General features: G+C 59.4%; 2 protein-coding genes and 1 non-coding gene across 5 annotated transcripts in view; all 3 read left to right on the top strand.

Annotated features, from left to right (window-relative positions):
* RAB37 (RAB37, member RAS oncogene family) overlaps window positions 1-3,704 on the top strand; it is a 65,536-nt gene extending 61,832 nt beyond the window's left edge. For all 3 annotated transcript variants that reach the window (XM_070480019.1, XM_070480020.1, XM_020872751.2), the window contains 5 exons: window positions 57-109; window positions 1,031-1,096; window positions 1,637-1,693; window positions 1,776-1,852; window positions 2,022-3,704. In XM_070480019.1, the coding sequence (XP_070336120.1) occupies window positions 57-109; window positions 1,031-1,096; window positions 1,637-1,693; window positions 1,776-1,852; window positions 2,022-2,127 (359 nt within the window). In that variant the 3' untranslated portion in view covers window positions 2,128-3,704. The remainder of the gene's footprint in view (window positions 1-56; window positions 110-1,030; window positions 1,097-1,636; window positions 1,694-1,775; window positions 1,853-2,021) is intronic.
* A 1,054-nt stretch (window positions 3,705-4,758) lies between these two features.
* Window positions 4,759-22,099, top strand: NHERF1 (NHERF family PDZ scaffold protein 1). Its single transcript, XM_070480015.1, has 6 exons — window positions 4,759-5,470; window positions 15,917-16,078; window positions 17,070-17,223; window positions 19,828-19,868; window positions 20,938-21,027; window positions 21,226-22,099. Exons 1-6 carry the CDS (start codon window positions 5,006-5,008, stop codon window positions 21,418-21,420), a joined length of 1,107 nt encoding a protein of 368 aa, XP_070336116.1. The 5' UTR covers window positions 4,759-5,005; the 3' UTR covers window positions 21,421-22,099.
* Window positions 10,980-11,053, top strand: TRNAC-ACA (transfer RNA cysteine (anticodon ACA)). Its single transcript has one exon. It is a non-coding gene; the product is annotated as a tRNA-Cys (tRNA).
* Window positions 22,100-23,661: the final 1,562 nt, after the last annotated feature.

Raw genomic sequence — 23,661 nt, 5'->3', positions numbered from 1 at the left:
GTCACCCTTCTGCCCCAAGTCCCCCCGCCCCGTGTGACCTCTCTCTCCCCCTCCAGCCTTGCTCCTGTTGTACGACATCACCAACAAATCTTCCTTCGACAACATCCGGGTAGGTTCTCCCTACCCCACCACGCACCACTCTCGGGAGCCAGCAGGGCAGGACCGCTTCCTGCTCTGTGGGAATGGGTGGAGCCTGGAATACTGCTGCCTCCCTAAAAACACCCGAGCTGTGACTCAGAAGTCATAAACTCCTCGTGGGCAGCTGATTGGCATGTGGGCATGAAGGCCAAGCAGGCTGTGTGCCACTTGCTTTATCCCTGCCTGTGATTCATGAGTGCACTTCATGACAGCATGTTCAGAAAGTCCCCAGCTCCACCCTGGACAAGAGCTCAAGGGGAGAGCCCAAGCAGAAAAAGTCTACCGTATATGCAGCCCAAGTTTCTAGAAAGTGACTCAGGCAGACAAAAATGAGTGGATCTGTCCTCACAAGCAAACTATCCAGTAGTCGAGGCAATAATTCAATAAATATAAGCACTGACTCTGTGCAAAGTACAGTGAAGGTTTCACGTGCTCTCCGACCTCAAGAGGTTGGCAAGCAAACCGGGGAAACCAGACATATAGAGATAAAACAGCTTACCAACTGGATGGAACCCATGGCATCCCTACTGCCAACCCCATGGGCATGGCAGACAACTCTAATCGATCACAGTATTTTTGATCACCGAGCCATTACGTAGCCTTAGAATCCTCTACGGGGCACTCAAGGAGAGTGCTGGTGACTAGAGCTGATCTAGAACATAAAGCCTGTACCTCCTCTATCTTCCATAGAACTGAGAGTTACACTGTAAGGGGTTTAGAGCTATGCAGGGCTGGAGAGAGGCCCGAGCAAAGATGCAGGAGAGAGAAGGCCCAGGGTATCGTGTTCAGTGATCGGGGGCAGTGAGTAGCCTAGGAGGATCCAGAGGGGAGAAGCAGGGAAGGCCGGGGGAAGGAGGGGAATGGCTGCGGCTCAGCACGCCCTCTCTCACAGGCCTGGCTCACTGAGATTCACGAGTACGCCCAGAGGGATGTGGTGATCATGCTTCTGGGCAACAAGGTGAGTGGCTCCAGGGCAGGGTCGGCCCACCCTCCCCCACAGCCACCAGAGTAATTGCTGGACATCCTGCCAGCAAAGGACCCTTTACAGCCTCCAGTTCAGAGGTCAGACCTATCTGCAGGCTTCTGCCCATCTCACCTGCCCTCTTAAAGGTTTGGAATTGGCCCCCTGCAGGGAAAGGTGGAGCTGTTTCCTGAGTAGTCCAGGAATGCCCAGCTACTCTGTTAGATCCTAGGGACTAGATACATGGGTGAAGATCTGAGATGGGAGAGGGTTAACCTCAACTACTGCCATCCCTTTGAAGCTGGTCACCACCCCTTTGCCAAGCAGAGCTACCCACCATCTCTCTAAGTTGGGGTGAGATCCCCCTGCTGGGAGCTAAGAACCTGAGGAGGGGGTCCTGGCCCCGGGTGGATCAGACCACCTGCAGTGCCGCAGACCACCAGCAGAGGGCAGGAGGTCCTGCTCCCAGGGCAGAGAGAGGGGCCAGCTTGGGGTCAAGGCGTCCTTCCCCCAGAGTGACCCACCTGGGCTTGACAGGCAGATGTGAGCAGTGAAAGGGTGATCCGCTCAGAGGACGGAGAGATGCTGGCCAGGGTAAGTGACTAGCCGGGGGGGCGGGAGAGAAGGGATGGGAGCAGCCCAAGACTGGCCACGGAGCACGCTCTCCCCCTGGCAGGAATATGGAGTTCCCTTCATGGAGACCAGCGCCAAGACGGGCATGAATGTGGAGCTAGCCTTTCTGGCCATTGCCAAGTGAGTGCTGAGCCGGGAAGGAGAGTGTGCAGGGCAGGGTGGCGCCATCTGGGGTCCAATGGGGCCTGGCCCCTCGCCCAGTCCCTGGGTCTATCTACAGCCTGCATTCGGAGGCCGTGGGACTGGGGCAAGCCTCAGCTCCCCAGCCCACTTCTCCTTCCTCTTCAAGGGAGCTGAAATACAGAGCCGGGCAGCAGGCGGATGAGCCCAGCTTCCAGATCCGAGACTACGTGGAGTCCCAGAAGAAGCGGCCCAGCTGCTGCTCCTTCCTGTGAATCCCGAGGGTCTGAAAGGAAGCTCCATGCAGCCTCCCCCTGCGCCCCCAGACCTGGCTTCTTCTGAGCAGCTGAGCCAGCGGGGAAAGAGTTGGGGGACCCCCTGCACAGCCCCTCCAGACTCCTGCCCCTCCCCTAGCTCCTGGAGCTTCCCTGTGTCCGCAGGGGAGGGCAAAATATTTGTCTTTCATTTTAATGACACATAACTTAATCAACAGGGCATCAGAAAAACCAAGCCAGAGAGCTGGTGGTGGTCCTTTGGCCTTCTAGTACTAGCACTTGGGGGCCTGGGCCTCCCTCCTGAGCACCATGAGGGTGGCACTGCTCCAGCTCAGCACCAGGGGGCACTGATGCACTTCTGGGGCATAAAGGGAAGTAGTGACACCCCACCCCCCATACCCCAATCCTTCAGCTGGCAAGAGGCTGAGCAAACCCAGGCCTTCATTTCCTCCAGCTCCCCAGAGAGCAATCTTCCCCAATAAAACAGAGCCCTTGTGCTGGGAGTCAGACCAAAGCCTCTGGAAGATAAGAGATGTGGGGATTAGGCAAGAGACCTGGCTCCCTATGAGGAGATAGGAGAGGAGCAGCAGAGATTAGGTCTATCTGTTTGGCTACCTCTGGGCTTACTGGCCCCCCTTCAGGGAGGTGTACCCCTTTTCCTCCAGCCCACAAACACACGAAGGCACCTGGAAACACCTGGTTCCTGTTCTCTGAACCTCAGATCCCAGAGGAGCCCCTCCTCCCTGAATCCCTGGCCTTATCTTTCTACCTTTCCATCTATGTCTCCAGACACCTAAGGTTATAGACAGGAAAAGGTTATTCTGGTCCCAACCCTCTGGCAGGTATGCAGCCCACAAGCTACTTGTGCTCTAGTGCTTCTACTGGACAAAAGAGCCCAATCAAGAGAAAGCAGAGAAAACCCTGATCCTGGCGTAGGCAGGAGGCAGAAGTGAGCAAACCTCACACCATTGTGTAACCCCAAACCCAAGTGCCGCCTCCTCCCTGACCTCCCCCATTCCTTTTCTCTCAGACAGACAGACCCATAGATCTTAGAGCCCAAACTGCTTTATCTCTCTTCTAACTGAGCCAGCTTAGGGAGTAAGAGGTCCTCCATTTCCGGGTAAATCAACACATTGTATGCAAAACAAGGTCTGGCTGGTAAGATCTGGGTGGGGAGAGGGGCTGCAAGGAGTTTCTGTGGCGCCAAGGTCACAGGTCTCCCCAAGCCCTGACCTCAACCCTGGGACGAGGTCAGGAGCTGTGCAGATTATGACCCAGAGACACCTCTACTCCGGCTCTGTATACCAGGAGCCGGGAGAGGGGTGTGTAAGGTACGTACTGCCCATTTCTCAGGCTGCTGCATTTGCTTTCAAAGCAGAAATCTTGCTCTTTGAGCAAAGTCAGCAGCTCCAACTCAGGCCGATAAGGAAGCTCTCCAGGCGGAGCAGGGAGGAGCCTGACCTTGCAGGGTTCTTCTGGGGCCCAAGGCAGGTTGCAGGGATCCAGTCACATGGGCTGCTCTGGGCCTCTAGCATTTGTGTTTTCCAGCATTAAATGGCAGTATTTTGTGGAAAGTACACCCTGTCCACTGTTTCTTTGAGGTGGACGTGATGTGGGGGTAGGGGGAGGGTGGGGGCAGTTCATGTTGAAAGGATCGTTGTTGCTTGTCACTAACTGCCAAAATCATTTGATCCTCATCCTTCAATGCCCACCCCTCCCCCAAACTGGTCACCTCACCCTTACAGACGGCCCCCAGCCTTTGTGACCAGCCTCTCATGTGAAAGTAGGAGCTGAAAGAAGGTTTATTATCTCACGGTCCTAATCATTTTACTTTCTTTGTTGAAAAACGCCAGGGCTCCTCTGTACCCAGAGATCGGCTACCAGACTCTGACCTGCCTCTCCCCTCCCCCACCTCCCTAGCCAAAGGCTGACGCCGATACACCGTTGACCCTGGTGGCCAGTCTTCGCTGGGCAGTCCCACTGAAGCCTTGGGCTTTCTGCTGGACCTTCACACTGTCCCAGCGAAGATCGGAGCCCGTGCCCCTACTAGCAGGTCCTGGGACAGCGCCAAGCGCCCCACAAACAGGAAAATATTGTTGTTAGAACAACATTTCTCTTGGGTCCGAGGTGAGCCTGGACCACAGTAAAACTGTGGGGACCTCGCAGCGCCGGAGCCGGATTGGTTCTCCTAGCAACAGTCGCCCCCACCCCACCCTCACCCCCCAACTGGAGATGCACTCTTTGGCGGAAGGCTGTTAAAGCCTCAGGGTCCTTTACTCGAGGGTTGGCGCGCTCAATCCCTGACGCAGGTGGTGGTGGTGGCGGAGGGGGGTAGTTAGAACCGATCTTGCGAGCCACCCTGCCCGGTACCAGGAACTCCCCCGCCCCGCACCCAGCGCCCCTCCCCGGGCCTGCACTCCGGGCACTCGGTAACAAACACTTCACTTCCTGAGCGGTCTTTCTTCTCCCGCCGCGGGGTGCCGAGCGGACCCCGGAGCCCCGCCCCCGAGTTCTCCCATTGGCCAGCGTCCTTCACCCGGCCAGAGCGCCTCCCGTGAGAGGCCTCTGATTGGCCCCCGGCGGTCCACACCCTCCGCGTGGCCCCGCCCCCGGGATATGCGGCCCGGGCGGTTTCTGGAACGCTCAGTCGCTGCGCGGGGCGGGGATCGGTGTTTGAGTCCCGGCTTCGGCTCCTCGCCGTTCGCCGCCGCGGCTCCCGGGACACCTGCTCGCTTGTTGCCCTGTCCGGCGTCGCCGGGCTGCCCTGCCGCTCTCACCCTCGCCTCCCGGCCCGCAGGGTGAGACGCGGAACTGGACCGGCCCGCCTTCGGACCCCGACTGTACACCGCTGAGCGCCACTGAGCCGTTGCCAAGCGAGATGAGCGCGGACGCGGCGGCCGGGGCGCCCCTGCCCCGGCTCTGCTGCCTGGAGAAAGGTCCGAACGGCTACGGCTTCCACCTGCACGGGGAAAAGGGCAAGGTAGGCCAGTACATCCGGCTGGTGGAGCCCGGCTCGCCTGCCGAGAAGTCGGGACTGCTGGCCGGAGACCGGCTAGTGGAGGTGAACGGCGAGAACGTGGAGAAGGAGACCCACCAGCAGGTGGTGAACCGCATCCGTGCCGCCCTCAACTCCGTGCGCCTGCTGGTGGTCGACCCGGAGACCGACGAGCGGCTGCAGAAGTTGGGCCTCCGGGTCCGGGAGGAGATGCTGCGTGCCCAGGAAGGACCCGGGCAGGCCGAACCGCCGGCCGCTGCCGGCGAGGCGCGGGGGGCCGGCGGCGAGAATGAGCCGCCGTCCGCCGCGCCAGAGCCTCGAGAGGCCGAGCAGAGCCATCAGGAGCGGGTAAGTGCGGGCCCGGGCCTCGCGGCGAGGCTGGATGGAACCGGGTGGGAAGGAGAGTAGTGGGGAGACCCAGGCGCCCCGGATGCCCAGCCCTGCTCCCCGCCTTGTCTTTCTGAAACTCGATCTTCGGAGGCGAGACTGCTTCCGCCCGCCGACCGGGCCGACTGGCAGTTACAGTCTTCAGGCTGCGTCCCACGACCCTTGCGCCCCATCCCCAAGCTGGGCTGGGACCCTGAGCGCCTTAGGGAGTGAGGGTGAAGGAGGGCGGCTCAAGGGAACCCAGTCTCCCTTTCCTCCACTCTGTTGGTGGCTGTCTGCTCCTGTCCCTTGGGACCCCCAATTCCACCCCTCCTCTGAGTGGCCAGCTCCCTCCACAGGCCCCCCGGGGGTGGTAAATGAAGCGGCCTGGACTTCGAAAAGCTGGAGAAATAACCACCTTCTTTCGGTGTGGAGCCGCAGCGGTGGGAGGGGAGGGGGCCCTTTCCCCCCTTCCCCACAGCCCGCTGGCCTGTGTATCATTAACTTCAGCCTGGTGGACTTCATCCTCCTGAAGTCCAGCCTGACTTCTAAGAAAGAAGCTCCACCGTCTGCAGGAGATGGGTGGGGGCGGGGCTGAGGGAGGAGGTGCTGGGGCGCCTGGTCCGGGGGTGGTGGCAGCTCAGCCCCCAGGAGGATTTATGATTCTCAGGAATGTGAGGAGTAAGCTAGCTCCTGCCTGGGAGCAGGAGGGAAGACCTTGGAGAGGTGGTTGGCTGTGGGGGTGGGGAGTGGGACAGCAGCCAGGAGGTCACCACGGGCAGGTGGTCTTGCCTGGTTGGTTGCCTTGCAGGCTGGTTGCTTTCTGCCCGCGCTGGGTGTTTATAACCCCAGTCTGCATCAGCTGCAGGAGGGGCAAGGAGAAACAGGACTTGAACTGAGCCTTCCTTGCCCAGAGAGTAGGGGTGGCCTTAAGGTGAGACTGGGAGGAGGAGGGCCGGGGCCTCCCCTGGGCCTCTTCGGCTTTACCAGCTCTCCACCTGCTGGCAGGGGTGTCCGTGGTTCCGGTAGGAGCCTCCCGTGACACAGAAAGGGCACAGTTCAGCCTTTCAGTTTGAAGGTGGAGCCGGAGAGGACCAACTGGTTTGGTAGAAGTGAGGTCACCAGGAGCCCTGTCCAGCCGGAGCTGGGTGCTGGGAATGCCAGGGCCACTGGGTGTCCACTTCCTGCCGCCGCCAAGCTGGCCTTGGCAAGGGTGGGGGTGGGGTCAGAGCACCCCGGCAGGGGGTTGACCCCAGGGAGTTGGAACACTCATGATCTCTGGTCCCAGACAAATCCAGTTTGAACTTTGTGCCCAGGGCACCGACTTAGCATTCCCATTTTGTTGTTTTTTTTTTTTAATGGACTTTGGCACTTGCACAAGTAACCTGCCCCCCTCACCCCGCAAGTGGCAGTCAAGTTCAGCTCCTCCCACTGCCCTTTCGGTTTTGTTGGGGGGCTGGTGGACCCCGAGGCCAGGATGGAGGCCTTGACCTTCCACGTGCGCTCACCCGCCAGGCCGTCTGAGAAGCAGCGGAGGTTGGCTTCTGCTCTCTGGGTGACCACAGAATGGGGTTTCCCCCAGGTGAGGGTTTGACACCTGCATCCGTGTGTATGCTTTATCGGGCCAGTTCCTCCAGCCCTTCCCTAGGACATCGTCACCAGGCCTCTTGGGATTTCGGGTCAACAAGTGAGTCAGGACTTCTCTGAGCCTTGGTTCTGCCATTGATAAAACGGGAGCATTGGATTCCAGTGACACCTGCCTTCTCTAGGATTTTACAAACAATAATACGCTTGAGCCCCTAGTGGGTGCTGGACTGAACTCCTTGTGAGCCCAGGCATTTGAATCCCAGCCACGAGCTGGGATCTCCTTTAGCCTCTGTGTAGCTGCTCAGCAGTGTTAAGCCCCTCTGCTAGGAAATTCCTGTGAAATTTGGTATGGTGGGCATGCAGGTGACTCACCCTGTCTTCAAAAAAAAAAAAGTTAATAGACAAAAGAGTTCATTGTTCCCTGAGAAGACAAGGTGTGGGGAGTGGGGTGGGGGGGTCTGTATAAGGGATACATACAGCGTTTGCATGCTATTGATTACTTTGAATCTGAATTTACTTGCAAAGTCGGGACTGTCATGACATCTCCGTTAGTTCTTGGAAGTGGAAAAGGTTTTGGTGGGGAGTTGTCAAGCAGAGAGGGTTGGCGGGTGACATCTCATTGGGAGGAGTGACCTGGGTCAACAACAGTTCAGGACAGAAGGCAAAGAGGTGCTCGTAGTACTGGTCTCGGAGGAAGGAGTGGGGTGCTTCCAGCCTGGCCCACGTCCACCCCTGGGGAGGGAGGAGCCGCAGCACCCCCGCTCAGCTGTGCTCGCTGGGCCACCTCTAGCCAAGTTTCTCTGAGCTTCCATTTCCTCTCGTTTAATTCGGGAGTGACAACAGCGGCCTCGTGGGGTTGGTGGGTTACATGAGGATGTGTTAAGCCAGTAGCTCAGAGCCTCCACTAAGTAAGCACTCAGTGAATGCTGGTGGCTGGCCTCTGAGTTAATAAACATTTCACAGTGACGATTACACCCTTACCCAGGAGGTGCAGCCAGGCCTGGATCTGCCCTTCCCTTTGGGCATGGGCAACTGTGACCAAGCCTGGCATCCCTAGATGCTCAGTCTGGGATCACTATTGAATAACAGCCCTTCACAATCTGGTCTCCTCACTCCCGCCACCGCCCCTCTCGGACACCCCCAGCCCACCGAGCCACACGGAGGGTCCGGATTCCCTCCCAGCGTGCCATGCGCTTTGAGCCTCTGCACCTGGTATTTGCACTCGCCGAGCCACCTCGGGCCAGGTTTCTCTGAGCTTCCATTTCCTCTCGTCTAATTTGGGGGTGACAGCAAACCCTTGGGAACCCTCAGACCCCTTCTGCGCCGGGCACGCTCCCCGAGACCACTCAGCTCCCAGGCGGCCTTTCCTGTATCCCACAGGCAACAGGAGCCGTCTTACCTCACCTCTGCCTGCTTTCTGTCCTTCCACCTTTTCTCATCTGCTCGACGCCCAGTATCTGAATCATCTGTTCACCTCTCCTCCCCCGACCTGACCTCCTTCAGAGTCCCAAGGGCAACAGCTGTAGCTTATTTATGTTTATCACCCCAGCGTGTCCAGGCTCAGGGCAGGGAGGGACTCAATAAATAATTTTTGCTTGAATGAATGAGTGCTAAACAGCCTTGGGGGACCTTTGTCCTGGGTCATCTCAGCCCAGCCCACCTGGGCCTGCTTGTACCTAGAGAGCACACCCAGAGATCGGAATTCCAGATAGAGCTTATTGGCTTTTTCTTGCCTACTAGCAGCTTCCAGTTTAAAGCCAGAAGTCTGGGAATGCCAGCTCTGCTGCCTACTGGCTCTGGGGCCCTGATGGGTCACCATTCCCTGCAAGCCTCAGCTTCTCCCTCTGTGAAATGGGGAGAGAGGCTCCCAGCCTGCAGGGTTGTGGGGGGTGTTTGATGAGATGGTGGGGAGGAAGGGGAGTGTAAGTGCCCGGCTTGGGGCGGGATGGGGGGGTTCCCGCCACACCTGACACTGATCCCAGAGGCAGAGACCGTGTAGGCACCCTAGGTGGCACAGTGCAGGGTGGGCACAACTCCAACCTCTTTCCCGGGTTTCATCTCACACAGGCCAGGGCAGAGGGGAATTTGAGCTGCAGGATGTTTGGATTTGAAAGGGACTGGGTGGGACGGTTTCTTCTTAAACCACATACTTGGGATTTCTCACTCCCCAGGGATCCAACCCCCTTATCTTCTGGTTCCTGTTCAATCCTGGAGACATTCTCCTGGAGAGAGGAAGGGGGCTTCCTTCTCAAGGAAGCCTGTCATGTCTCCATGGGGGCCCTTCTCTGCCTCCCTAGGCTTCCCATCCACCGGCCCCCAAGAAAGTGGAGGGGTTAGGAATTAGGAGAAGGGGCGTCACCAAGGTTATGTGGATGCTGCAAGCCTCTTAGAGAAAGCAGGGCTCTAGACCCAGTAATGGGAGCTCAAGGCAGAGAAGGAAATCCACATTTCTCCTGAGTCTGCTAATTGCCTGGCCCTGTGCCCTAAAGATAATGATACAAATTACATTGTTCTTTTTTGTTTTTCCCCCAGCACAACCCTGCAAACTAGGTATTATTTTCTCCATTTTGTAACTTGATAAATAATACATGGTAGCTATTATCTGTGTCTGGCAACTGTGCTCTGTACTAAACATGCCTTATCTCAGTGAATCCCCACGACCACCCTGTGAGACAGAGATTAGCCCTACTGTCTGCCTGTGGAGGCTGAGGCTCCGTCGTTTCTGGGGGTGGCCCCGGGCTTCTGAGCTAGTGAGCCTTCACCTTGCAGCAGGGCAGTGTCTGAGAACCCCGCTCACTCGGACTCTGCCCATCACATTCGGAGCCACACCAGGGCCATCACACAGGCATAAGTTCAGGCTGCTGGAACCAGCTCCCTGCAAGGGTTCAGGGCTCCCAGGTGCTTCTGTCTCCAGGGGACACGATCAGGAAAGGTGTCAGCCCTGATGGGAGGCCTTGGCCCAGAAGGGGCAGTCTCCAGGCCCCATCCTTCTTGTGTGATGGACCTGGCAGAGAGTACCCTCATCTCCAGGGCGTGAGAGCCGCCCTTACTGGCTCTGGGGCTCCCCTGTAGCACCAAGGACCACCCCCCACCCCTCCGCACGGAGGCCTGCCTTGACTGTTGGGTTAGATCTGGGTTCCAGTATCACTCACAGCCATGGGACTGAGGCCAGAGCTCTGGCTTCCCAGGGACAAAAGGCTCCAGTGTCTCCCCGTGCTTGTTATAAAGTCATGATGCCCAAATGAGACAGCAAAGGCCGTGGGGATGTAGGAATAGTTGAGAGTGAGACCTCTGGGGTCTGTAGAATGGGCCTTTTCCGCAACCACTGGCCATACGTGACTCCTAGCACTTGAAGTATGCCAGTCGAAATTGAGATGTGCAGTAAAGGTAAGATCAAACACATACCAGATTTTGAAAACTTAGTACGACAAAAAGGATGTAAAATATCCCATTACTAACTTTTTACTAGATTACCTGTTGGAATGATGATATTTTGGATATGTTGTGTTAAATAAGGTTAAAATTGATCACTCATGTTTCTGTTTTACTTTTTAATGTGGCTGTTAGAACCTTCTAAGTTACCGACATGACTAGCATTCTGTTTCTGTGAGACAAGCTGCTCTAATTGTTGTTCTTTAGTTGTTAAGTCATGTCCAGCTCTTTGCAACCCCATGGACTGTAGCTCACCACGTTCCTCTGTTCATGGGATTCTCCAGGCAAGAATACTTGCGGGTCACCATTCCCTTCTCCAGGGATTGAACCCTTGTCTCCTGCTTGGCAGGCGGATTCTTGACCTTGCCGCTCTAGATCTGAGCTCAAAGCCTCCCCTCTTCTCCCATCAGCTGCATGTACTTGAGCAATTTATGCTGTCTATTTGAACCCGACTTTTCTCCACGTGGGCGCTTCCCTGGTAGCTCAGATGGTAAAAGCGTCTGCCTACAATGCAGGAGACCCAGGTTCGATCCCTGGGTCAGGAAGATTCCCCTGGAGAAGGAAATGGCACCCCACTCCAGTACTCTTGCCTGGAAAATCCCATGGACTGAGGAGCCTGGTAGGCTACAGTCCATGGGGTCGCGAAGAGTCGGACACGACTGAGCGACTTCACTTCACTTCACTTCCTCCACTGCGAAGTGAGGGTGGTAATACCTTCCTCGAAGAGTTATAGTTGGGTCTTAGTGAGAAAATACACTTAAAAGCCCCAGCGCAGTGCTTGGCATTAGCAAGTGCTAGTTAAAGGCCAGCTGCTCTTTGTTATTTCAGCAGAGTCCCAATTTCACAAGCTCCAAGAAGGTCCTTACAGAGCTTCTTGGGACCGCCCACGGGAGTTAAATGCAGCGGCTTCTGGGAGGAGGGGGAGGGATGAGAAGGGTGACAGGAGAGAGCCTGCGGGGGGGCAGGGAGGCATGGGGCAGCCAGCCTGGATGGTGTCCAGCCAGGCAGCAGCCCAGGTACCAGCCTGCTCCATCCCAGGCTTGCCCAGCCCTGGGGAGACCTGAGCCAAACGCTCCATCGGGCATGTCTCTGGCCAGCACCAGGAGAGAAGAGCCGGGGAAGGACCTGGCTCAAGGCCCTTGAGGAGCAGTGTCAGAGCGGTAGCCCCCCGTGTTATCATCCGGATCCCACCCTGTGAAGCTCCAGAAAGAGGCTTCCCTGCCGAGAAGTGGCGGGATCAAGGGCCAGAGTCCCTTCTTTTTCCACAAAGGGAAGTTGTCCAGCATTCCTCAGCGTGTGCAGACCTTTGGGCGGGGGTCTTCTAGGGTGAGATCCATGAAGCCACATCGGGGTCAGAGGTCATGAGTCAGTGGCAGCCAAGCCCTTGGTCGTCTGTCCCTTTGGGTGAGGAAAGGATGCTTTCATCCCAGAGCCCTGGACCCTGGCCTGCAGTCTGAGCTCCCGGTCACCCCGCAGCCTGTCCTAAAAGACAGTGCCCCCCAGGCAGAGCCACCTCCTCCACCCTGGTTTCCTTGAAGAGCTGGCGCCAGACCCAGGCCTGTTTCCAGAGCAGCCCTGGCCCCTTCCCCTCAGTATCCCCACCCCTCCCCCACCAGAAGGACCTGGTCTCCCTGTCTCCGCCCCCCCCCACCCATCCCCCCTTGCTGAGGCCGATTCCTGGGCTGGGGGCGGGAGGTACCATTCTTATCTTATTTGCATAAACTCGAGCCCCGGCTGGCTGGGCTGGGGGAGGGGCGGTGACCAGTCACCTCTGTCTGTTTGGCCACCCCAGTGGTCTTCCTGCTCCTCCAGCCCCACCTTCTGGGACCCTGAACCACGAGCCTATAGGATGTTTTCCATAGGGCTCATCACCTTGGTGTCGGCCAGGGAGGGGCAGGCCCAGTGGGGCGTTGGCCCCCGGCCTCCCTCCCCGGGGAGGAGGGGAGGAGCAGGGAGCGGCGGCCCGCTCCCCAGAGACGGTCGCTGGGATTAGGGTATCGACTTTCCCCAGCCTCCCAGGTGGCTGCTGATGGTGCCTATTGAATTCCGTGCCCGACGCCTGCTCCCTGGGCCGCGGGGGTGGAGGTGACTGGGCGGCCACTCGGGGGTGGGGCTGGGCTCCCTGGGAGGGGCGGAGGAGGTGGTGGAGGGAGCTGCTGCCAGGCCTGTGCAGGGTTTGGGACCGCCTGGGACCTGGGGGGTGGGAGAAGCCGGCAGGAGAAGAGTCTGGAGGCAGTGCTCCTGGAGGGGTCGGGAGTGAGAAACTCGTCCAGCCCCGGCCGCCCCAGCCCATTTGCACAGCCCCTCAGCCACCACTGCCTGGCAGTCCCTCTTCTCACTTCTCTGCCAGTCTCCTCGCTGAGCAGATCCTCGTGTTTTACTTCCAAGCTGCCATGGTCACTTGAAGACCCACCTGAGTCTCTGAACACTCTGTGGCCACATTCCCCTCGAAGTCACCCCACCTCCAGCACGGACCCCTCTGGAGCTGCAACCACGGCCCAAGGCCGCTTGTGAGCTCCTAGGGGCCCCATGCCAGGCCCAGGATGTCCTGGAGGGCCCGGGTATCCCCTCGCCCCAGCTCCAGGGCCCCAGGCCCAGAGCAGCAGTGGCTAAGCTCTGGCCAGCGCCTGACATCTCCACATCTCAGTGCGGGGCCTCGGGGAGCTGCCCCAGGACTCCCGACAGCACCAGCCTCCACCAGGCCGGGCTGGTCTCCTTTGATTACTGACTCAGCAGCTGGCAGTGACAGCTCTGGAGGCAGCTGGAAGAGGGGTGGAGAGAGACTCGGGAAGGGGAGCCCCCCCGCCCAGTCTTGGGGGGCTTGGGAAGGTAGGAGCTGGGTGGGGTTCTATACTAGTCTGAGCACCTCAGAAAATGCCTGGGGTTTCCTGGACCCCTGGGAGGGGATCTGTCACTTCTTGAGATCCTCATGGCCTGGTGCTGGCAGAGGGGCGTGAGGTGCAAAGGACAGGTCCCCAGGCAAGGGTCCCCAGGGTGCCAGGTGCTCCGGATCAGTGAGGGAAGCCACCAGGCCTGCCTGCTCCCAGCCGAACCGCCCTCCCCGGAAGGAAGCCTGTGGTTTCATCATCTCCCCGCCCCTCCCAGCAGAGGCTGCAGCCCGAGTTTGCAGCTCTTGCCCAAGTGGGCCTCCTCCCAGTCTAGGCTTTGAGTCCTGCCATGGATGGTGGCAGGGCACACGGGTTTCCAAGTCAGAGCCCGGGGTGGAGCCCTGGCTCCTCTGCCTTGGAGCTCGGGCCCTGGGCTTCGCGTCTGGGGTCTCACTTTCACCATCTCCAGGATGGGGGTTAGGGTTAGGGTCCTAACTCACGGGAGGGAGGCTCTTTGGAGTCAGGGGCAGCAGGAGGGGCAGGAGACCGCGGGCCGTTCTCTGGCTTCCCCATGATTCACCCTCCCCGCTTTCTCAGGGTGACAGAGGAGCTCTGGCCACAGAAAGCCGAGCCTCCCCACTGCAGCAACTGGTCGGACCTGTTCCTGCTCCACGGGCCTGTGGGAGGGCTTAGCTTTAGGGGAGAAGAGCCTCACTCCCGGAAGTAGATGGGGGGGCGGCAACCAGCCGGGGGTGGATGTGGGGAGGCCGCGGGGAGTGGGCCCCGCAGCCAGCGAGGGCCAGGGAGGGATGAGGGGACCTGGAGAGTTGCGGGGACCCCCAGGGGCCCCCGTCCCCTTTTTCATGCTCGCTTAAGTGCCTCTGCTCTTGTCTGGGATGCCCAGATGGAGTAGAGCCAAGCCTAACTGTCACCTCGCCCTCCTTCCGGTCTGGGCCTCTCCACACCCCCAGTCAACATCCTGAAGCTGAAAGGCCGGCCCAGGCATCTGAAGGAAAGCAGAGTCACCCTCCCCACCCCACACCCCCCCATCCTCCGCGGAGCAGAGGGGTGGGGGCTGAGTCCACCGCAGGTGGCAGCTGCCTCCTTGGCCCAGCAGGTCGGGGCAGGAGGGCTGTGGGGCTGCCCTGCTCCGCCCCGCCCCGCCCCGCCCCTCCCTTGCCTTCTCTCCCTGCTGGGCAGTGAGGTTTCAGAGCAACCAGCACCCCACCCTCGGAATCTCACCTCTCCGCTTCCAGTGGCTGACTGTCCATCAGTATTAGCAATGACGGGGCGTCCCCTCGTGCACAGGGTGTAGGGTGGTCAGGGGCTCCCACCTACGTTAATCGGACCTCCTAGCAGCCCTGGGAGGCAGGTGGCATTGAGAACAGTCTATAAACAAGGAACCCAAGGCTTTGAGAAGGAAATGACTTGCCCCGGGTCACCGAGCTGGTAAGCTGGAAGCTGGGCCAGGGCCCTGACTTCAGCATTTGCTCTTTGCCTGGCATCCGGGTGATAATCCAAAACTGGCAGGCCTGGGGGCCGGGGGAATGGGAACCCCATGTCCATAGTGGGCTCAGCACTCAGGCCCCCTCAGTTTCCTCCATCATGTAAACGTGCCCTCAGGCTGCAGCTTCTAAGCTAAGCTGCTTAGGCTGGGCCAAGGATGGTGGGAACTGTTGCACGCTGAGGGTCTGAGTGTTTGAGCACCTCTCGGCGGGTCCTCTCCAGGTCACAGCCACACAGGGCTCCCCGCAGTCCAGCCCTGCTTGCCACCACCCCCTCCCCATTCAGGCTCCCTGGGATCCAGCAGGCTCTTCGGGGCTCTGTCACTAGCTTCGTCCTCGGCCTTGGTTCCACTGGTGGGACGTCTGGGACCCCCGGATGTACCTCTCTCAGCCCCGTGGTCCTCTGGCTCCCAGCTCCCTTTAGGTGGGCCGTTTGGCTTGGTGGGGACAAGCCGGGAGTCCACGTGCGGGAGGGAAGGCTTTACTGTGAATATGTAAACCAGCTTTGAATAAGCACCTGCCCTTGCTTCCCCCCTGCAGAGAGGAGGGTACAAAGCAGCTGAGGGTCCCCGTCACTGTCCCAGGTACTTAGGCTGGCAGGGATGCTACCAGGAGGGGAGCAGACCGAGTCATTAGCTGGGAGGGATGAGGTAGGCATCCAAACACCGTGATAAATGGGCTTCCCTAGCAGTCCGGTGGTTGACTCCACACGTCCCATGCAGGGGGCATAGATTCCATCCCTGGTTGGGTCACTCAGATCTCACATGCCTCTCGGTGTGGCCAAAAACAAATAACATGATTAACCTTAGAATGTCAGAAAGGCAGAGACCTGAGCTAATCCACTCCCACCCCTCACTTGCCTAAAGAGGGAAACGTGGCGCGGACTCAGGGGTGGCGCTGTGCCCAGGGGCACCCAGGCAGGTTGCAGCAGGGCAGGGCCCCTGGCCAGCATTCTCTGGCTGCTGGAGGATCTGAGGAACCTTCCCCAGTCGGGGGGATGGGGTCAGGCACGGAGCAGGGAGGGCGGCACCCCAGGCCGGTGTGGAAGGACCACGTCCCCCGCTTTCTCCCCACAGCGCGAGCTTCGGCCTCGGCTCTGTGCCATGAAGAAGGGCCCCAATGGTTACGGCTTCAACCTGCACAGCGACAAGTCCAAGCCAGGCCAGTTCATCCGGGCGGTGGACCCAGACTCTCCTGCCGAGGCCTCGGGGCTCCGGGCCCAGGACCGCATCGTGGAGGTAGTGTGAGGCTTCCTGCCCCCTTCCCAGGCTTCTCCTTCCTGATGGCCTTCTCCTGGGCAGCCAACACTGCATCTGCTCGTTGGTTAGCCCGCGAGGCGCCCAGACAGCCCGTAGATGCTGGAGAGAGGGCGGGGAGAATGATGGGTGAGTGGGCAAGAAGAAAGGAAGGAAGGATGGGGGACTCCCTAGCGGTCCAGTGGTTAGGACGCCACACTTCCACTCCTGGGTCCTTGGTCAGGGAACTAAGATCCCACAAGCTGCGAGGTGTAGCCAAGAAAAAGATTTTTTAAAAGGGAAGGGAAGATGCATGAACGGATGGATGGACAGACAGACAGAGGTGAACTGACTTCTTTCCTGCTTGCACCTCCTGCGGGCTCTTCGCGGAGCAGACACGCTCAGCGGCCCACGGTTCCCCCATCCGTCCAGGGAGCTGCCTGGGCCATGGCCAGTTTCCCGCTCTCCGAGGCCTCCACACCAGCGCAGGGACAGGGCGGAGCTGGGGGCCATGAAATCCGTCCCCCGAGTGAGGCTGGCAGGCACGCTCTTGCACTCTTGTGCTCTGCCGGTCAGAAGAGGAAACGTGAAGCCAGGGCCTGGGGCAGGTCCCAGAATCTCAGTCTTCGAGCCTCAGAGCTGGAAGATCAGCTCTCCCAAGACGGCTCAGTTTACAGTCCAGCAAACCAAGGCCCAGGCAGGGAAGTACCTAGAAAAGCTGGGGCCCAACCCAGGCCTCCCAGACCCTTCCCGAACCGTCTGTCACAGCTGTGTTTGTTCAGTCTTGGCCCGGTATTTTCTTTGGCTTTTCCCACGTGTTCTGCCTCCCCATCCAGCTGTCGAGTGGGAGGACCTCTCGCCTGGTTCAGGGCTCTACAGGCCGGGGGTGCTGGGGTGGGCACTGTGTGTTCACCGATTGCCAACCAGCTCAGCCTTCACCTGCCCCCCGCCCAGAACTGAGACCTGTGCAGCTGACCCCTGCCCCCACCCACAGGTGAACGGGGTCTGCGTGGAGGGCAAGCCGCACGGGGAGGTGGTGTCTGCCATCAAGGCCGGTGGGGACGAGGCCAAGCTGCTGGTGGTGGACCGGGAGACGGACGAGTTCTTCAAGAAATGCAAAGTGATCCCGTCACAGGAACACCTGCAAGGTGAGCTGGGCTTGGCAGCCTGAGGGCCCCCCCGGGTCAGGAATGTGCTCTGGACTTTATTGGGTCCCACGGGAGGGGAGGCAGGCGGTGTGGGTTGGGGGAGAGGGTCTTGGAGAGGAAGCCGGCGTCAGCAGTGGGTTTCTGAGGATGGTGTATGGCTGGGGGGTGGGGGGTGGGGACCCGCACAAGAGATGGTGAGATGGAATGGGCTGCTGTTTCCGCAGAGGGAGGGGACCCCCCAGGGCCTCCCCATGTCCGTCCCCCCACCCCACCCCCGCCCCACTCTACTCGCGGTAATCGCTCAGGGCAGGGCCGATGCAAGGAAACAGTTAACTCTGGGGCGGCTTCCAGCCTTAGCTTGGTCAGATCAGAGTCCAGTGACAGGGCCCCAGTGCCTCCCCTTCCCTTCTCTCAGGTTGTCTTGGAAACCCAGGCTTGCTGGCTTGAGAGCGGTGGGTCCCTGGGCCCCTGCCCTCCCCCGCCCCTCCATCACCCTGCCAAGCCTGGCACCTCCCCCGCCCTGGCCCAAGCCAAACCCAAGCCAAACGGGGCAGCCACCGCCCAGGACGAGGAGGAGCTGAGCCGCGCTCTGCCCCCTGGTCTGGACCTTCTCCCTGGGAAGATGAAGATGGCTCCCGGGGTTGCGGGACTAGGCGGAACCTCTTTGGACTTTGCAATGGGTGGGGTTTCCTTGAGGGTCAGATGTGGGGCACAGGGGTCCACACAGAGGTCTTGCCACAAATTCAGATCGCCAACTTGGAGGGGCCCAGTGGGTCCTGGGGGTATCCTGGAAGTCACTAGCAGACTCCGGTCATGGGAGGTGGGTACCACTGTACCCTTGACTCCCGAGTTCATGGGAAGCAGGTAAGTCCGATAATCCCCATCCTCATTAGGGGGGAATCCGAGGCCCAGAGAAGTCTCCCCAGCCTTGCTCTTGGCGACGTGGTATGGGAAAGGGAAAGTGTTGGTTGCTCAGCCCTGTCTAACTCTTTGCGATCCCGCCAGGCTCCTGTTCCTGTGGAGTTATCCTAGGCCAGAATACTGGAGTGCTTTGCCATGCCCTGGGATCTTCCCCACCGAGGGGTGGAACCCAGGTCTCCTGCGTTGGCAGGTGGATTCTTTACTACTGAGCCGCCAGGGAGGCCCCAGTGTGGGAAGACATGGCTGAAATCCAGGCTCCCCTCGGCTGCTCCTGTACCTGCCCCTGCCTCCCCCAGCACCCTTCTCCCCCGACTCCCAAGTCATCAACCCTCTCTCTCCCCCCTGACTGGGCAGGAAGGGCCCTGGGAACCTCCGTGACTGCAGCCTCTGATCAGAGGACCTGCGGAGGGAGGCACGGGGGCGGGTCCCCTCCCTGGGTGTCCCTCCTCTCAGGGGATGCACGTCCCCAGCCGCTGCCTCCTGCCCACAGCTGGGTAGACCACAGCTCACGGGTGAGCTGGGTGCAGTGGAGGGTGGGAATGAGTATCCCCATGTCCCACAGTCCCTGCCCAGCCACTGTGGGAGGCTGGATGAGAGGTGTGCCTGCCCCGGCCCAGGGCAAGGAGAAAGACGTACCCTGATCTTAAGCTAAGCGCTCAGAAGAAACCCACCCAGGCTGAATGGAGATGGAACAGCCCCCGTTGCAGCCAGGTGGACAGTCTACCCAGAGTGAGGCCAGGGAGGGTGACCCCAGGGCGTGCTCGCCCTCTGACCCCACCTGCCACCACCAGGTTTCCCCTTGGCTGGGGGAGGGCACGCCCAGGACTCTGCCCTGAGCCCTGGGGCCCCCCCTCCATCCCCACACTAGCCAGGAGGAGTTGGGGTTCTCTCGCAGCTAATAATCATAACCAGGGCGTGGTTCCCAGTTCTGTTGACACACCGTCACCTAGGAAGCATTCGAAAAATACTGATTCCTAGGCCCGTCCCAGACCCACTGAGACAGACACCCTGGTGTCAAGCCCAGGGATCTGTATTTCTAACAAGCTTCCTGGGTGGTTGGGAGGCAGCTGCCTGGAATTTCAGCCCTGTCTATGACAGTGCTTTTTTCAAACAGCTCCTTACTCATCAGTGGTTCTTGGGATTGAGTAGGCACCTGTTTTCCTTTTTTTTTTAAACTTTTTATTTTGTATTGGAGTACAGCCAATTAACAATGTTACAACAGTTTCAGATGAACAGTTTAGGAACTCGGGCATACACACACATGTATCGGTTCCCCCCCAAACTCCCCTCCCGTCCAGGCCCCACGCGACAGTGAGCAGAGTTCCCTGTGCGCTGCAGCAGGTTCTTGTTGGTTATCCACTTTCCATATAGCAGCGTGCACATGTCCATCCCCAACTCCCCACCGCCTCTCCCCCGTCTTTTTGATGGAGCTGAATAGGAAATCTCAAAAGAGCCTTGAGATGTAGTAAGGGCAAGCTGTTTTGTTCAATGTTACATAGTCTGAGGCTGCTGGGTTGTCAGAATGTCCAGTGTACTATGGTGGGTGGCAGTCAGGAGACTTAAACACTGACCTTGGGGAACAAGGTCAAGCAGTCTAGCCAAGCCCCACGACCCCCCGCCTTCCGCGCCCCACTCTGTTCCCACGTCTTCTGACTCACCTGCGCTCTTCTCTTCCCCATCTAGGTCCCTTGCCTGAGCCCATTACCAATGGGGAGATCGAGAAGGTAAAGGCAGAGCCCTGATGCTTCTTGGGCTCAGCCCTGGGGCTGCGGGAGGCGGGGGAGGACGTGTGGTTAGGAGGAGGACAGGGTCTGGTTCAGGTGGAGACCTCACTTCTCAAGTCCCAGGCCGTGTAAGGGCCCCAGCCTGGGGCCGAGGCAGAGGGGATGGAGCCGCCTGGCCAGGCCCATCCTGGGTGACAGGCCCCGCCTTCAGCTCCCCACCACACAGGAGGCCATTCTTCCCCCCAAGAACAGAGCGGCAGTGTCTGCCCGCGGGCTGCTGGGCCCCTGCTACTTCCAGTCTGGGTTGGGAGAACAAAGCCCCTCCTACCCAGGCCGAGGGAAGTGGGGGCCAGGGGAGAGATGGCGCGGCCCGGTGCCAGCTGGGGCCACGGGAACCCAGGCAGAAGCTCAGTGTCCAGCTGCGGCCCGAGGCCTGGGCTCTGGGACAGCCCCCTCGGGGTCAGGCCACAGGGCGGGAGGGCTCCTCAGGGTCTGCTCCAAGGCTTCCTTTTCCTGAGGGCTCCTGCTGGGGTCGCAGCAAGAAGGCCCTGAACCACCTGAGCCTTCAGTCCCTTTCCCTGCGGGTCTCTTAACTCTCCCCGACCTTATTCCCTCAAAGCCCTTCTTGGCTGCTTGGGGGTTAAGATTTCAAGAATCCGGGGGTCAAGTCCAAGTAAACAAGTCAGGTGTGCTGCAGGAGACTCGGGACATCACGGGTGTTCCCCACACTCAGCAGAGTCTCCCGGCACCCCCACACCCCAGGAGGCCCCTCCGTGGTCACTGTGCCAAGGAGGAGTCAACCCCAGAGGCTGCCTGGGAGGACAGGGGCCGGGTGAGCCATCCAGCTAATCCCACGAGGGGTGGTCCTGCTGCCCTGGATGGTGGAACCCAGCTGCCCTCTGATCCTTGCAAGAATGTGAAAGTGCAAATCCCCACGGGGCCCTGGCAGGCTCAGACAGCGGGACTCTGGGGTGGATGGCAGGACTCAGACCGAGGCCCCGTCTTCCCCGGGAGTGCCTTCATAGCTCAGGACTGCCCACCCACACGCCTCCTCTCCTCTCTGCACCAGGAGAACAGTCCTGAAGCCCTGGCCGAGACGGCCTCCGAGAGCCCCGTGCCACCCCTGGCAAGAACCGCCTCCAGTGACACCAGTGAGGAGGTAAGGCCGGGCGGATGGGGGGTGGCACTGGGTGGCAGCAAGTCTGCTCCCAGGTCTCGCTCGCTCCTGGCACACCAGCCTGCCGTGGAGGTCACACGCTCAGCCACGTTCTGTTCTCGTGACCTGGCTTCCCCGCGCATGGCCTCAAGGGAGCACCTCGCTGAGGCACTGAGGCCCCCCTCTTCCTCCTCTTTGCAGCTGAATTCCCAAGACAGCCCCAAGAAACAGGACTCCACGGCACCCTCATCTACCTCCTCCTCATCCTCCGACCCCATCCTGGACTTCAACATCTCCCTGGCCGTGGCCAAAGAGAGGGCCCACCAGAAGCGTGTCAGCAAACGGGCCCCGCAGATGGACTGGAGCAAGAAAAACGAACTCTTCAGCAACCTCTGAGCCATACCCCACCCCCACCACCAGGAAAGCCCAGCCCCATATCCAGCCTGACCCTCTCTCCCCCACTTACCCCCAGATCAACACACAAATCAGCACCAGCATCTCCTCTCTTGGCAAATCTGATCTTTCTAGAGAACTGTGTTCTTCCCTTACCTCCGACAAAGTGACTGGTTTTCTGTCCTGCCCCAGTCAAAAAGCAGACTCTGTGTGTCCGTCCTCGCTGGGTGCTTCAGCCCACCCAGATCCCCCCTGCCACCCTCCTGGGACGTCACTGGGACCTCCATCAAGCAAAGATCCTGAGATTGGGCAAGAGGTCACCTTCCCTCCTGGCCCCAAATGATGACTAGGTCCAGGATCTATCAAGGACTCCGATCACAGCAACATCCCCGAGTGGATTGGGGCCACCATCCTCAGAGCTGTGACTTGGGCATCTTATTTTTGATTTTTTAAGTGCAGTACTACAGTTTAGAGGGACTTTCGATTCTTGATTAACATGATTTCCCAAGTTGTTGCATCCGGGACGTAGCAGTGGCCCTACCCTTCCTTCAACTTTTGTTTCTGCTCCCACCCCAGAGACCTGGGCAACATGGGGAGGGTCTGGCCACCCCCTGCCCAGCCCTGAGCCAGACACACTTATAAGGAAACTCTTAACCCGAAATTCAACTAGTTTCTGCAAACAGCCTTGGCCTCTGTGTGTTCTTTTGCAGCTCTGTCCACGCGTGTCCCCAGAGTGGCCTCTGACCCAGAGGACGGTCCAGGACTCCCTGGGACTCTAAGCCCAGAGCCAGAAGTGGGATGGCTTTAACCAGAGGGCCTTGAGCCTGTAGCTGCTGGGTGGCTAGGCCATGCATGGGTCCTGTGCAAGGACCCTGCCTGGGCCAGCCCTACAGGAATGATCATCAGGGAAACGGGGAGCTTAGAGACCACGTGTGCAGAGGGAGGGCTCTAAGACCCACCTTGGATCCCAGGAGCATTCAAGGGGTGAATCCACAATGGAGCCAGACTTGGAGAGAGAAGGCTTGGCTTTAATCTTTAATCTTTCTGCTAGAGAGGTGCCGATTCCCAGGCGTGACCCAAGCTGGTGTCCCCGCCCCCTTCCCAGATACTCTTATCTTACCTGGCCATGGACCTGACTGCGGGGATGGGGAGGACAGACCTGGCCTGCTGGGCCCTGGGACATGCTTGTGGCAGGTGGGGTGGGGGGACTTCCCAAGGATGAAATGCCCTGCTCCTCCACAGGAGGTCCAGGTCTCTATACTGCTAACCCGAGGGCACCCTGGGCAGCTGCCACTGTGGCCTGCAGGGCCCGATTCATAGGCAGGCAGGAGGAAGAGAAGCTAGCCCTGGGCTGTCCTCCACCCCACCCGGAGGCCACTCAAGCCAGGTTCCTGGGACTGAGGAGAACAAGCAGGGAAGGTCACTATCTGGCCATCACTAGACCTGTTAAGATTAGTTAGAATTCCACCACTGGGAAAGAGAAACCTTCCAAAACCCTTATCACGGCACCAACTGCAGCAGTTAGGCTGGGCCTGGCCTGACCCCACTCACCCTTGCCTCCGCCCTGTGACCTCTGATGGAGGTCCCCTGCAGGTGTGCCGGCCCCCCAGGCTGGGGAGGGGCCCTCCCTACCTCACCTGCTGGGTGGGGAGGCCCTAAGGACTTTTGACTCTGATGAAGCTGGCACAGGTGGCTCAGAGGCACCTGTCACCGAGGGGCCCGAGCCCCAGCGAGCAGAGTGTGTGTGAGGGGCAGGAGGCATGCGTTTTTTCAATGAGTTTATTTATTTGTGGTTGTGCAGGGTCTTCATGCTGTGTGGGCTTTTCTCTAGCTGCGGCGAGCAGGGGCTGCTCTCCAGTTGGGGGGGCGTAGGCTTCTCACTGCGGTGGCTCCTCTCGTTGCAGAGCACGGGCTCTGGCGCCCACAGACCTCAGTACTGTGGCTCCCACGCTCCAGAGCACCGACCCAGAGGCTGTGATGCATGGACTCAGCTGGTCTGCCATCTGGGGTCTTCCCAGAGCAGGGGTGGGACTCGCGTCCCCTGCTTTGGCAGGGGGGCGATTCTTTACTACTGAGCTGCCAGGAAAGCCCTCAGGCTATTTTAGATTCTAGTTTTCCACGCTCCCATCTGGTGAGAGAGGCCTGGGAGCTGGCAGTCCTCAGCCCCAGTCCTGGCTCTGCCATCAAAAGCGCCGGGGCCTCTGGCGAGCGCCCGCTCCTCCCTCAGTCGTGTCCGACCCTTTG

The sequence above is a fragment of the Odocoileus virginianus genome, chromosome 17 (assembly GCF_023699985.2).
Source record: "Odocoileus virginianus isolate 20LAN1187 ecotype Illinois chromosome 17, Ovbor_1.2, whole genome shotgun sequence".
NCBI lineage: Eukaryota > Metazoa > Chordata > Mammalia > Artiodactyla > Cervidae > Odocoileus > Odocoileus virginianus.
The sequence above is the reverse complement of the archived record's forward strand: the minus strand, read 5'-3'. Positions and strand labels throughout refer to the sequence as shown.

Bases quoted from the DNA above. Each gene is read 5' to 3' on its own strand.
- NHERF1 (XM_070480015.1), top strand. From the start codon at position 5,006: ATGAGCGCGGACGCGGCGGCCGGGGCGCCCCTGCCCCGGCTCTGCTGC. The intron at 17,224-19,827 runs GTGAGCTGGGCT...TTCCCCATCTAG, and splicing joins GTCACAGGAACACCTGCAAG to GTCCCTTGCCTGAGCCCATT. The intron at 19,869-20,937 runs GTAAAGGCAGAG...TCTCTGCACCAG, and splicing joins CCAATGGGGAGATCGAGAAG to GAGAACAGTCCTGAAGCCCT.